Source organism: Nothobranchius furzeri, chromosome 12 (assembly GCF_043380555.1).
Source record: "Nothobranchius furzeri strain GRZ-AD chromosome 12, NfurGRZ-RIMD1, whole genome shotgun sequence".
Taxonomy (NCBI): Eukaryota; Metazoa; Chordata; class Actinopteri; order Cyprinodontiformes; family Nothobranchiidae; genus Nothobranchius; species Nothobranchius furzeri.
In genome coordinates, this window is record NC_091752.1 from 67,840,253 (window position 1) to 67,854,905 (window position 14,653).

Below are 14,653 nucleotides of genomic sequence, written 5' to 3' on the forward strand. Positions count from 1 at the left end.
GATGAACTGCAGCTGACAGCCTGAGGAAGAAGAAGAGGCAGCGATGAGACACTCTGGTGAAAGGAACAGCAGCAGACGCTAATCACTTATCAGTGCGATACATCTCACAGCGTGCACACCCAAACCCGAGGTAGGAGCTCTGATGCTGAGGCTGAGCGGAGACGTTCAGGTTCTCGGGAACATGGTCTGAAATACTGACTCAGAACACAGATGTCCTTGAGGAGAGTGTAACTGCTCAGCACATTAACGACTGATGTAGAGTAAATCTGGACAATATTTAAGCACAAAGGCAGTTTTGAAAACCCTTACAGTTATATTTTAGACAATCTGAAATTCAGTTCTGTTCTCACAACATGAAGGTTGCAGGTTTAAAACCCACCTGTCTGTATGGAGTTAGCATGATCTCTGCATGCCTGAATGGGTTTCCTCCCACAGACCAAAAACCTGCATGTCTGGTTAACTGGTGTTAACTAGGTGTGAGTGAGTGTGACTGGTGACCTGTCCAAGATGTCCGCTGCCACCCACCTGGTGACGGCCGGAGTTAGACACCAGCTAGCCACAACCTCGCTGAGGATGAAGTGGCGCAGATAACAAAAGGATGGAAAGGTTGGGAACTATTAATATCTTACATGCTATAAATAGCTTAGTGAACAACCTCAGTTAGGAGAAAATGAGTTAAGTTCCAACAGGACTGATGAGCTAACTGCTAGTCCGAATACAGCTAGACTAAAGTGGATTGCTTCTGTGTTAGATCAACCCCGTTTTTTTTTATTTCCTCCCATTTTATGGAACTGCCGTCAGCTTTTTATCATCCAGGAATTTAACCAACTTGTAGTGTTTAGAAGCACAAAAAAGAGCAGAAGCTGTTCTTTCTGTTCCAGCAGGAATTCAGCGAGCGAGCCGATTAAATAACCCCAGCAGGTTTTTGCATCAGCTGTAAAACGAGCCAGATGACGTTGTTTCTCCAAACTGAGGTTGTTCATTACCTTTCAATAGAATCTCATTATAAAATGTTGAAACCGTTCAAAAGTAGCTCTATTACATTATAGCTCAACAGGTAAGTTACTATTCTGTATAGGACAAGGTTAAAAGACCAAGCTCACTAGGTTTTCAGCACATCTGCAGTGGTCTCTAGGAGAAACAAATGCACTGAGAGTCGAACTCTGTGAAAAAATAAAGCTCTGGTGCTCCTGTTTCAGGAAGTAGAAGTGAGCCAGAGCAGAAGGGAGCTGAACAAGGCAGGATTTAGAGTCTTATTTCCTGATATCGAGATGTCTCTCCTCTGATTGGCTAACGGCAACACGACTCCACCACTAACTCAATTTGCTTTGCAATGTTGATGTTTTATCTGCATAGATAACACAAGCCTGTGTGGTTGAGCTGCTACTGCTAATGATTAACTTCTACTAGCGGAGACGCGCTCTGCTCTCTCCTGCGTGCTAAATGAATGCCTCCCCGTTGCAAGCAAAGATGGGTGGGTCCATGAAGGCTAATTTTCAGTGTGACGTGATCTGTGTGGCTTTTGCTGACCCAACCTGACCCGTCTACAACATTCCTGCAGCTAAAGCAGGCGATAGGGGGTGAAGAAAATGTTTGTTGCTAATGCTAGCGGCTAGCTTCTACTAACAGACATTCTCTGCTAGTTCCTGGACGCTAAACCAACAACAGCCTTCCCCGTCGTGAGTCAGATGGGTGAGTCCATGAATGTTAGTGACAGTGTGACGTAGATCTGTCAGGATTCTCTAATCCTAGAGTTTCACCGTCTGTTTTCTATCAGAAGCTAATGCAGGAGATAGGTGTAGGAGACTGTTTTCTATCAGAAGCTAATGCAGGAGATAGGTGTAGGAGACTGTTTTCTATCAGAAGCTAATGCAGGAGATAGGTGTAGGAGACTGTTTTCTATCAGAAGCTAATGCAGGAGATAGGTGTAGGAGACTGTTTTCTATCAGAAGCTAATGCAGGAGATAGGTGTAGGAGACTATATTCTATCAGAAGCTAATGCAGGAGATAGGTGTAGGAGACTATTTTCTATCAGAAGCTAATGCAGGAGATAGGTGTAGGAGACTATATTCTATCAGCAGCTAATGCAGGAGATAGGTGTAGGAGACTATTTTCTATCAGAAGCTAATGCAGGAGATAGGTGTAGGAGACTAATTTTCTATCAGAAGCTAATGCAGGAGATAGGTGTAGGAGACTGTTTTCTATCAGAAGCTAATGCAGGAGATAGGTGTAGGAGACTGTTTTCTATCAGAAACTAATGCAGGAGATAGGTGTAGGAGACTGTTTTCTATCAGAAGCTAATGCAGGAGATAGGTGTAGGAGACTGTTTTCTATCAGAAGCTAATGCAGGAGATAGGTGTAGGAGACTGTTTTCTATCAGAAGCTAATGCAGGAGATAGGTGTAGGAGACTATATTCTATCAGAAGCTAATGCAGGAGATAGGTGTAGGAGACTATTTTCTATCAGAAGCTAATGCAGGAGATAGGTGTAGGAGACTATATTCTATCAGCAGCTAATGCAGGAGATAGGTGTAGGAGACTATTTTCTATCAGAAGTTAATGCAGGAGATAGGTGTAGGAGACTAATTTTCTATCAGAAGCTAATGCAGGAGATAGGTGTAGGAGACTGTTTTCTATCAGAAGCTAATGCAGGAGATAGGTGTAGGAGACTATTTTCTATCAGAAGCTAATGCAGGAGATAGGTGTAGGAGACTGTTTTCTATCAGAAGCTAATGCAGGAGATAGGTGTAGGAGACTGTTTTCTATCAGAAACTAATGCAGGAGATAGGTGTAGGAGACTATTTTCTATCAGAAGCTAATGCAGGAGATAGGTGTAGGAGACTGTTTTCTATCAGAAGCTAATGCAGGAGATAGGTGTAGGAGACTGTTTTCTATCAGAAACTAATGCAGGAGATAGGTGTAGGAGACTATTTTCTATCAGAAGCTAATGCAGGAGATAGGTGTAGGAGACTGTTTTCTATCAGAAGCTAATGCAGGAGATAGGTGTAGGAGACTGTTTTCTATCAGAAACTAATGCAGGAGATAGGTGTAGGAGACTGTTTTCTATCAGAAGCTACTGCAGGAGATAGGTGTAGGAGACTAATTTTCTATCAGAAGCTAATGCAGGAGATAGGTGTAGGAGACTATTTTCTATCAGAAGCTAATGCAGGAGATAGGTGTAGGAGACTAATTTTCTATCAGAAGCTAATGCAGGAGATAGGTGTAGGAGACTGTTTTCTATCAGAAGCTAATGCAGGAGATAGGTGTAGGAGACTGTTTTCTATCAGAAGCTAATGCAGGAGATAGGTGTAGGAGACTGTTTTCTATCAGAAACTAATGCAGGAGATAGGTGTAGGAGACTGTTTTCTATCAGAAGCTAATGCAGGAGATAGGTGTAGGAGACTATTTTCTATCAGAAGCTAATGCAGGAGATAGGTGTAGGAGACTATTTACTATCAGAAGCTAATGCAGGAGATAGGTGTAGGAGACTGTTTTCTATCAGAAGCTAATGCAGGAGATAGGTGTAGGAGACTGTTTTCTATCAGAAGCTAATGCAGGAGATAGGTGTAGGAGACTGTTTTCTATCAGAAGCTAATGCAGGAGATAGGTGTAGGAGACTGTTTTCTATCAGAAGCTAATGCAGGAGATAGGTGTAGGAGACTGTTTTCTATCAGAAGCTAATGCAGGAGATAGGTGTAGGAGACTGTTTTCTATCAGAAGCTAATGCAGGAGATAGGTGTAGGAGACTGTTTTCTATCAGAAGCTAATGCAGGAGATAGGTGTAGGAGACTGTTTTCTATCAGAAGCTAATGCAGGAGATAGGTGTAGGAGACTGTTTTCTATCAGAAGCTAATGCAGGAGATAGGTGTAGGAGACTATTTTCTATCAGAAGCTAATGCAGGAGATAGGTGTAGGAGACTATATTCTATCAGAAGCTAATGCAGGAGATAGGTGTAGGAGACTATATTCTATCAGCAGCTAATGCAGGAGATAGGTGTAGGAGACTGTTTTCTATCAGAAGCTAATGCAGGAGATAGGTGTAGGAGACTGTTTTCTATCAGAAGCTAATGCAGGAGATAGGTGTAGGAGACTGTTTTCTATCAGAAGCTAATGCAGGAGATAGGTGTAGGAGACTGTTTTCTATCAGAAGCTAATGCAGGAGATAGGTGTAGGAGACTGTTTTCTATCAGAAGCTAATGCAGGAGATAGGTGTAGGAGACTGTTTTCTATCAGAAGCTAATGCAGGAGATAGGTGTAGGAGACTGTTTTCTATCAGAAGCTAATGCAGGAGATAGGTGTAGGAGACTATTTTCTATCAGAAACTAATGCAGGAGATAGGTGTAGGAGACTATTTTCTATCAGAAGCTACTGCAGGAGATAGGTGTAGGAGACTGTTTTCTATCAGAAGCTAATGCAGGAGATAGGTGTAGGAGACTGTTTTCTATCAGAAACTAATGCAGGAGATAGGTGTAGGAGACTGTTTTCTATCAGAAGCTAATGCAGGAGATAGGTGTAGGAGACTATTTTCTATCAGAAGCTAATGCAGGAGATAGGTGTAGGAGACTATTTTCTATCAGAAGCTAATGCAGGAGATAGGTGTAGGAGACTGTTTTCTATCAGAAGCTAATGCAGGAGATAGGTGTAGGAGACTGTTTTCTATCAGAAACTAATGCAGGAGATAGGTGTAGGAGACTATTTTCTATCAGAAGCTAATGCAGGAGATAGGTGTAGGAGACTATTTTCTATCAGAAGCTAATGCAGGAGATAGGTGTAGGAGACTATATTCTATCAGAAGCTAATGCAGGAGATAGGTGTAGGAGACTAATTTTCTATCAGAAGCTAATGCAGGAGATAGGTGTAGGAGACTGTTTTCTATCAGCAGCTAATGCAGGCGATAGGTGTAGGAGAGTATTTTCTATCAGCAGCTAATGCAGGAGATAGGTGTAGGAGACTGTTTTCTATCAGAAGCTAATGCAGGAGATAGGTGTAGGAGACTGTTTTCTATCAGAAGCTAATGCAGGAGATATGTGTAGGAGACTGTTTTCTATCAGAAGCTAATGCAGGAGATAGGTGTAGGAGACTGTTTTCTATCAGAAGCTAATGCAGGAGATAGGTGTAGGAGACTGTTTTCTATCAGAAGCTAATGCAGGAGATAGGTGTAGGAGACTATTTTCTATCAGAAGCTAATGCAGGAGATAGGTGTAGGAGACTGTTTTCTATCAGAAGCTAATGCAGGAGATAGGTGTAGGAGACTGTTTTCTATCAGAAGCTAATGCAGGAGATAGGTGTAGGAGACTATTTTCTATCAGAAGCTAATGCAGGAGTTAGGTGTAGGAGACTGTTTTCTATCAGAAACTAATGCAGGAGATAGGTGTAGGAGACTGTTTTCTATCAGAAGCTAATGCAGGAGATAGGTGTAGGAGACTGTTTTCTATCAGAAGCTAATGCAGGAGAAAGGTGTAGGAGACTGTTTTCTATCAGAAACTAATGCAGGAGATAGGTGTAGGAGACTGTTTTCTATCAGAAGCTAATGCAGGAGAAAGGTGTAGGAGACTGTTTTCTATCAGAAACTAATGCAGGAGAAAGGTGTAGGAGACTGTTTTCTATCAGAAACTAATGCAGGAGATAGGTGCAGGAGACTGTTTTCTATCAGAAGCTAATGCAGGAGATAGGTGTAGGAGACTGTTTTCTATCAGAAGCTAATGCAGGAGATAGGTGTAGGAGACTGTTTTCTATCAGAAACTAATGCAGGAGATAGGTGTAGGAGACTGTTTTCTATCAGAAACTAATGCAGGAGATAGGTGTAGGAGACTGTTTTCTATCAGAAGCTAATGCAGGAGAAAGGTGTAGGAGACTGTTTTCTATCAGAAACTAATGCAGGAGATAGGTGTAGGAGACTGTTTTCTATCAGAAACTAATGCAGGAGAAAGGTGTAGGAGACTGTTTTCTATCAGAAACTAATGCAGGAGATAGGTGTAGGAGACTGTTTTCTATCAGAAACTAATGCAGGAGAAAGGTGTAGGAGACTGTTTTCTATCAGAAACTAATGCAGGAGATAGGTGTAGGAGACTGTTTTCTATCAGAAGCTAATGCAGGAGATAGGTGTAGGAGACTGTTTTCTATCAGAAACTAATGCAGGAGATAGGTGTAGGAGACTGTTTTCTATCAGAAACTAATGCAGGAGATAGGTGTAGGAGACTGTTTTCTATCAGAAGCTAATGCAGGAGATAGGTGTAGGAGACTGTTTTCTATCAGAAACTAATGCAGGAGAAAGGTGTAGGAGACTGTTTTCTATCAGAAACTAATGCAGGAGATAGGTGTAGGAGACTGTTTTCTATCAGAAACTAATGCAGGAGAAAGGTGTAGGAGACTGTTTTCTATCAGAAACTAATGCAGGAGATAGGTGTAGGAGACTGTTTTCTATCAGAAACTAATGCAGGAGAAAGGTGTAGGAGACTGTTTTCTATCAGAAACTAATGCAGGAGATAGGTGTAGGAGACTGTTTTCTATCAGAAGCTAATGCAGGAGATAGGTGTAGGAGACTGTTTTCTATCAGAAACTAATGCAGGAGATAGGTGTAGGAGACTGTTTTCTATCAGAAACTAATGCAGGAGATAGGTGTAGGAGACTGTTTTCTATCAGAAACTAATGCAGGAGATAGGTGTAGGAGACTGTTTTCTATCAGAAACTAATGCAGGAGAAAGGTGTAGGAGACTGTTTTCTATCAGAAACTAATGCAGGAGAAAGGTGTAGGAGACTGTTTTCTATCAGAAGCTAATGCAGGAGATAGGTGTAGGAGACTGTTTTCTATCAGAAACTAATGCAGGAGATAGGTGTAGGAGACTGTTTTCTATCAGAAACTAATGCAGGAGATAGGTGTAGGAGACTGTTTTCTATCAGAAGCTAATGCAGGAGAAAGGTGTAGGAGACTGTTTTCTATCAGAAACTAATGCAGGAGATAGGTGTAGGAGACTGTTTTCTATCAGAAACTAATGCAGGAGAAAGGTGTAGGAGACTGTTTTCTATCAGAAACTAATGCAGGAGATAGGTGTAGGAGACTGTTTTCTATCAGAAACTAATGCAGGAGAAAGGTGTAGGAGACTGTTTTCTATCAGAAACTAATGCAGGAGATAGGTGTAGGAGACTGTTTTCTATCAGAAGCTAATGCAGGAGAAAGGTGTAGGAGACTGTTTTCTATCAGAAACTAATGCAGGAGATAGGTGTAGGAGACTGTTTTCTATCAGAAACTAATGCAGGAGAAAGGTGTAGGAGACTGTTTTCTATCAGAAACTAATGCAGGAGAAAGGTGTAGGAGACTGTTTTCTATCAGAAACTAATGCAGGAGATAGGTGCAGGAGACTGTTTTCTATCAGAAGCTAATGCAGGAGATAGGTGTAGGAGACTGTTTTCTATCAGAAGCTAATGCAGGAGATAGGTGTAGGAGACTGTTTTCTATCAGAAGCTAATGCAGGAGATAGGTGCAGGAGACTGTTTTCTATCAGAAGCTAATGCAGGAGATAGGTGTAGGAGACTATATTCTATCAGAAGCTAATGCAGGAGATAGGTGTAGGAGACTGTTTTCTATCAGAAGCTAATGAAGGAGATAGGTGTAGGAGACTATTTTCTATCAGCAGCTAATGCAGGAGATAGGTGTAGGAGACTATTTTCATGTTCAGCCTGTGATCATATTTCAAAACCAATAAGTAAAAAAAGCTTTTCTCAGTGAACTTGCTCTTTAAACATCTGTGTAGTCTCAATAAAGCGATTTATTTCCACACCGACTCGGTCTCATCTTGCTGCAGCAGCCCGTTAAAACCCCACGCTCCTGCAGCATCGGTCCCGGCTGAGTTGTTGTGGCGTTGCAGCCGTGTAAACGGTGACCCGCTCTGCAGCCGGTCATTACAGCGGAGCAATAACGGTGATTACCATCAGCTCTCTGAAGGTGGCAATTGTCTCTGTGACATAATTACAGCTGAGGAAAAGCCCGTCTGCGGCGTAATGGTCACTCTGACGCGCGTGTAACCGTTTAACAGAAGACAGAATACATATATTTATATGGCTGTGAATATTTAAACCCTCCATTACAGCAGGACTGCTGTAAACGTTAGCTCCTACCCGTTTAACGTGTGCAGTTTGCTAGCGACGAGAAGAATGAGGTTGTATCGATCGCGTCTTTATTGAGCCATGACCATAAACTGCTCCGTCCTCCGGCCCGGCAAGCTTCCCTCTCAGCTTCACGTTTTAAAAAACAACAAACTGACCTCGTGCCGCTCCAAAAAAGGAAACAAAACTGAGGCTTTCACCTCCGAATGAGGGGCAGCGTGGTAGAACTGGTCATTGTGAGGATGTCGTGAGACAAATCTGCAGTTTTCCCACACGTTACAGCAGGCATGGCTCAAAGTTGGTCCCGTGGGCCGCCTGTGGTCCTGAGAGGTTTCTGTCTGGCCCTCTGCTGCAGACTTTTGATGCAGATCAACATTTTTATCTGTTTTGTCTTCAGACTTTCAAAAACACGACGCCTTTCGTTGAGCAGTGAGGAAATCACACACCTGTGGACCGAATGATTTCGACCTTGGCGAGTTTGGACACCCGTGCGTGAAAGTGATGGACAGGCTGGACGTGAGCTGCAGCTGCCTCCTGCTGCTCCCTCTGAGAGACGGGCTACGGCGAGAGGAGGAGAAAACACAGCGACCTCTGAACTCGTTTGGTTTCCAGACAACGACCTTTACTAGAAGGAAACACCACCCGACAAAGTGGAAGAGTGTGAGTGTTGGTCTTGATTTAGCTCGCTCTTCCACGTGGAAATACAACGGTGCTGTATCGTTATCAGGAAATGATCATTTTCTATCCGAGACCGTGGTCTCGAGACGAAAAAGGGTAGAGGGCCTTTTCCGGGTCAGGGATGAGGTCCGACTCCGAGAATCGTGTTCACTTATGAGGGGAAAATGGAGCGGGAGATTGCTGGACTGGTGCTGCGTCTACAGCAGGGGTGCCCAGTACCGGTCCCAGAGGGTCGGTTAGTTTTAACTCTTCTTCAACACACCTGATTTCAATCAGCAGATGATTAACAGGCGTCCGCAGAGCCTGATGAGCTGCTGCTGAGGTGATTTCACCACTGAATCAAGTGTGTTGGAGCAGAAAAAGCACTAAACCAGCTGGATACTGGCCTTCCAGGACCAGGATTGGGCACCCCTGATCTACACCAGTGTGTTAGCCCAAGTCAGATTGGTCATGTACTACCCATAATGCACCACAAGCAATCAAAAGGGGTTTTCTGGAGTTCTGGCTTTAGGAAATAACACCACGTGGAGACTTTTTACATAACTTTAAATAGAAAATAATGGGAAACGTGTATTTTTGACACACACTACGTCTTGCCCACATTTGTGTGCCGATGTCTGAAAACATCCAGTTGTGCATCCCTTAAAAGGCACGGACCTGTGAAAGCATCCTTGTAACGTGGATTATAACTAAATAGTTTCAGTAATAATCATTTTATAACAATGACGTTGTTTCTGTGATCATCAGCAGCTGGAGTCCAAATAAAAACATGCACAGCCCTAGCTGTTAGCCTATCAATCGAGTCCAAACTAATCTGTTGCTACCAACTGAGGCTCGGCTGACTCTACAACAGGTAAGGTGTTAGTTTTTCATAACCTTTTTACCGAGCCCCACTTCGGCAGATCTCAGAGCTCAGCTTTAAAAGCCAAACAAATGTGGCAAGAATATTTTAAGACTCGTCTCTGCGGGCTTTCTTCTTTTCCTCCGCAGGAGTCTGACCTGTTACGAGGCTGCTTTGAAGCGCTTTGGTCAACAGAGACGATCTGCACACGTTTAACAGTGAGGTCGCACGAAACGACAAACGCATTCAGCAGAATCTAAAGTTGAGCATCCAGCGTAAACCGCGGCGGTGTGAAGCGTTCCCCCAGCCCACCAGGACCTGATGCCAGACACTCGACACCTTTTCCCACGTTTACAGGTCACAGCACTCCTTAATGGGTTAATCTTTCTGCTTTAGCGGAGCCTTAAGGAGCTCTAAGCAGAAATCCCATGACTTTCAGAGGTCAGCATCATGTCATCGACTTAGAAAGTCGACAAATTAATAGAGCAACTTAAATAAGGACCAGTCTTTAGTGCAGCTTTGTGTTGCTTTTCTGTTCCTGCAGCTGGGGACGAGCCCCACGGCCATCTAATCATCCCATAATCCTCCTTCCAGGCAGCCGCAGAACTACTCAACTGGCAATTTCAGAGGACTTGAGCTGCACAAACTCGGGGCCTCTTCATGGTCACAGAGCTGCCAAGGGGAGCAGCAGTGCACGTGCATGCATGTGTGTGTGTGCGTGCATCCCTGCAGGAAACATCTCACCGCACACAAAGCACAATGTTTAGCGCTTTCATTTGAACCTGTCTGTTGGTCTAGCTGAGATGTGAGGAGCTGCTTGTGCTGAGGCGTGCAGGTGGACATGCAGGCCGAGCGCAACGACAGAGGAGGAAAGTAGAGTCCCATCCATTCTCTGCATCAGAGACCGTTAAGGTTGGTTTATGCTTGACGCGTCCGCGAGGTCCGCACGGCTCCGCGCGGAAAAGTTGCGTCATTTTAACAACCGCGCCCCTCCACCGCACCTCCGCACGGCCCAGAATTTCCACAACGCGCACCTCGGACAATTTCTAACCACGCGGACGGACGGATGCGGAAAAACATGGCGGACCGGCAAGAACTAGTACGGCAGAGGTTCGTAAATACAGACATTTGTATGTTTCAGCTCTCAGAGATCACCGTGATCAACATGTTGTTAATAATTCTTGGAGAGAAATAGCTCGCACTGTCGGAAAAGACGAGAACGCTGTTAAAAATGCTGGAATGCCGTGTTGTAAACAGTAATTTCTACTTCTACTACGGTGTAGTGTTGGATGCATGCTATAGAGCTCCATGCTGCCCCCTACAGTTTGGGAGAATATTGGCTCACCGCAGAGATGAGCCGCATGAACCATAAACGCTGCAAGTTGTGAAGCGCGTTCCATCCGCGAGCCGCATCACCGCACGGAAAGTGAATGCGCCAAGCATAAACCAAGCTTTACGGCGTTTCGTGCTGCGACGACTTTCACTCGCCACCTCAGCTAAACTTTTCTGCGACGAAGAAAACAAGTCCGGTTATTCCCGTGCCCATTCTTGCCGAGCAGTCGGCGTTCCTGAGAATAAACCCGTTGTGAGTTCCTTATCTAGTCGTCGCCTCGCACCGAAGCTCAGAGGAACCCAGAGCAAATGGCCGCAGTCGGCCACGAGCGCATTCCCGGCCTGACCGGCGTCTCTGGAAGCCCGAGGGTCTGTTTTCATCCAGGAGGAGGACAGATTATGAAGCTAATCATCTCCTCTTTGCTATCGTTTGCTCTCAGTAACAACAGAGACCCGTTCAGACGTCCTCCTAGTGAACAAAAGCAGCACTTCCCAATGTGTCGTCCTAACTCGAGTTGGAAATCAGTCCGCCGTGCGCCGTCAGAGAAGAAGCGAGATTGTCCTTTCTGCTCGTGTTTCACAGAAAAGCCCAAGACCAGAGTTGGCGCCAAAGCCGTTTCTGAGCCGACGCCATCTTTGTGGTTTTTCTCCGTCTGGTGCTGAGCCCGCCCAGCGTCTCTCTACAAACGTAGAGCGCTGTGATTGGCTAGACATAAAGTGGTTCGGGCCAATGGTAGAGCTGCTGAGGCTACAGGAGCGTGGCGAGACCGATCTCCTACGGCGTTTGGGACAGAAACTAGCCAGCTGTACCAAACATCAGCTCAACATCTGTAAGGCTGATGGAGTCAGAGACGTTTTATTCCTCCCAGCTACTACGACACCACATTTATGCTTAATAACTGTGAACTTGCCAGAATTTGTGCCTTTTTTGTTTATTTTTGATGCTGGTCTGATGTGGCGGCCATCTTGAATGATTTCCGCTCCGTCTGAAGTCATCAGGTTCTAAGTTACTTTTCACATAAACTTAATCTTCCAGATCAGAGGACTTTCCTCCTCCTGAAGCCCGGTGTTGTGTTTGATTTGGGCGCCCTCTGAACCTGTGCCCTGACTGACCTCTTATCACCTAGCAGGCAGGCTGCAGGAGGCCACCTGAAACAGGACTAAGTGCATCTCAGGGGCATGTCCAGGGAGTGGCCTGGGGTAGCACATGCCACCCTTGGAATCTGATTGGCCACCCCAGGTGCCAACACACTAATTTACCTTTAAACAAGTTTTTCATTGTCCACAAAAGGCTTGGGGGTAAAACAAGAAAAGCATAACCATTGGTGCCACCCATGCACAAAGTTGTGCTTCACTTGGGCCACCCCATTTTAAAAGATCTGGACACGCCACTGGTGCATCTTCAGCATCCCAGCAGCAGCTTTGGGATGATGGTGACCCGAGTGGGTGGCTGCTGCAGCTTTAAGGGGTTTACCTTGAAGTCCACGGACAGCTGGGGGGTGTACCTCAGGGTCCACAGAGCCCTGACCAGAGATGCCAGCTGCTCCGTCACCTCTCCCTTCACCTGGCGCGTCTCGTCCCCGACCACCAGTCCGTTCCTGGTTCTGCCCCGAGCCAGGTCCATCCGGTACCTATCCAGGCCCAGGTACTCCGCCAGCAGGTCGGTGTTGCTCAGACACTGAACCACCGCGTTCATGAAGCAGGTGTTTCCGTGGTTCTTCAGCCCCAGCACCCCGGGGATTCTGTCTCCGTACCGGTACAGGAGTTTGTCTCTGCCGGCGCACAGCGAGGAGGACGTGCTAGGGGGTGTCTTCGCCCCCCGGTCCCACGTCGCTGGCTGTGCGTCGTCCTTGATGGTTCCCGCGCTGGCGCTGAGCGTGCAAGGTGCGCCATCTCCAAACCCCCCGTCGTCCTCCTCCGCGTCCTGCGCGTCAGCGTCTCCAAAATGCGTGAAAGTACCCAAAGTTTTCACGATCCTGTTCATGAAGCTCCCCAACGACTTCAGGGATCTCTTGCGGAAAAGCTTGCCGGGTTTTGGCTTCTTCTCTCGGCGCTTCGCTTCCTTCGTCGCTTCCTCCTTCACCCTGCTCTGCTTCTCCATGGCTCCGCCGGGGTTCACCCCCTTGCCGGGCTGTTCTCAGGCTGAGATTCGGGTAAATGTCGACGCCAGTGGCTCACTTCTCCGCCTGCGTCCCTCGTCCGGATGGAAGGAAGGAGAAAGCGCACGGAGGTGCCACCATCGCGGAGCCAGGAGACACAACAGCTCGCTGTTCTTCCACACGCCTCTGCCAGAAAGCCCTCCTCATGATCCATCCCAGCACCTACTGAAGGCGGTCATTAAAGCTGTCAGCAGCAGCAGCAGCAGAGTCCTGTCCTGCACGAGAGCTGCAGCCTCAACTTCGCCTGGGAGCGACTGGCTGCGTGCGCACACAAACGCGTGCGCGTGGAATAACAGGGCTGCGCACACACGCGCGTGCGCGTGGGATAACAGAGCTGCGCACAGATCTGAATTTAGTTGTAAAGGAGCGTCTGATTACGTAAAACTCATTCATCCTTTCAAAACGTCACCGACTTTAATGTTTGCGTTTCCTTGTTTTGAAACTGTTTACTTGTGTTTAAGAGGAGCCCGTTATCTAGTCAGAGTTTAAAGAGCAAGTCACCCCCTATCAGAGTATTACTCCGCTCCCACTTCCTGTTTGAAAAATGCAACAAATGCTGTTGCCTAGCAGACCGAGAGGGCGGAGCCACTAACAAATATACACACACACACACACACGCACACGCACACTCACAACATTGTGACATCATAATGTACCAGATTACATCATAGCATACCTTTTAGCCAATAGCGGTGGCAGATTTAAATTCAAATGCAGTGCAGAGTTTTTACCTGACAACGGCACAACACTGACAGTTTTAGGCAGAATATTTAAATTTTAACTAAGAAGAACTAAAATGCCGAATTATTGACTACATTTGCCTACAGCATGCTCAGACACTCATTTATATAGTTTATCAGCAAAAAAAATTGTTGATTTGGAGTGACTTGCTCTTTAAATATGATTTAGAAGCACATTTAATAAAAAAGTTCTAAATTATATTTAGAAATAAATCTCAATATTTTGTCTTACATCTAAATTTGTTCAAATTAAATGTTTTTTTCAATTTCAACATTTGGAGTCGTGTAACAGAGATGAAAATGTGAATTTCACCAAAAGTGATGTACAGTGATTGTTTGTGTTTTTGGAGCCACCCACTGGTAGTTAGGCGCAGCTGCATGCAACGGGTCCTTCAGGTGCACTCCCGTCACGGCCCCTCCCACCAAAGCAGTGATGAAAGAAGAAGAAGAAGAAGAAGAAAATATCATTTCTATAGCACCTCTCAAGATAAAAATCACGAGGTGCTTCCCCATAACAAAATATGTAAAAATATAAAAAAGCATTTAGAAACTGTTTAAAAATATATTTAAAATGAGCAAAAATAGACAAATGGGATTAAATAAATGTTAAGAAAGAGAGAGAGTGAACAGGAAAGAGGGAAATCAGTGGATCCTGAGGAAGGTGGAATAGGTGGGGAGAGCAGAATAAGGAGTGTGGTGAAGAAGGTCGTATATTTTTTTTATTTATTTATTTATTTATTCCGGAACTGCGCTGCTCTGGGCGGCTGCATGTTGGAGTAGCTCTGTTGACTATATGTAAGT

At 45.3% G+C, this 14,653-nt stretch overlaps 1 protein-coding gene across 2 annotated transcripts in view; it reads right to left on the reverse strand.

Annotated features, from left to right (window-relative positions):
* Positions 1-13,287, reverse strand: part of usp43b (ubiquitin specific peptidase 43b) — a 111,767-nt gene extending 98,480 nt beyond the window's left edge. The window contains exon 1 of one of the 2 annotated variants that reach the window (XM_015945252.3): positions 12,428-13,287. In XM_015945252.3, coding sequence (XP_015800738.3) covers positions 12,428-13,054 — 627 coding nt within the window. In that variant the 5' untranslated portion in view covers positions 13,055-13,287. Of the gene's footprint in view, positions 41-12,427 lie in introns of those variants that run through there. The other variant, XM_054750748.2, reaches the window with a different exon arrangement.
* Between the last annotated feature and the right edge of the window lie 1,366 nt (positions 13,288-14,653).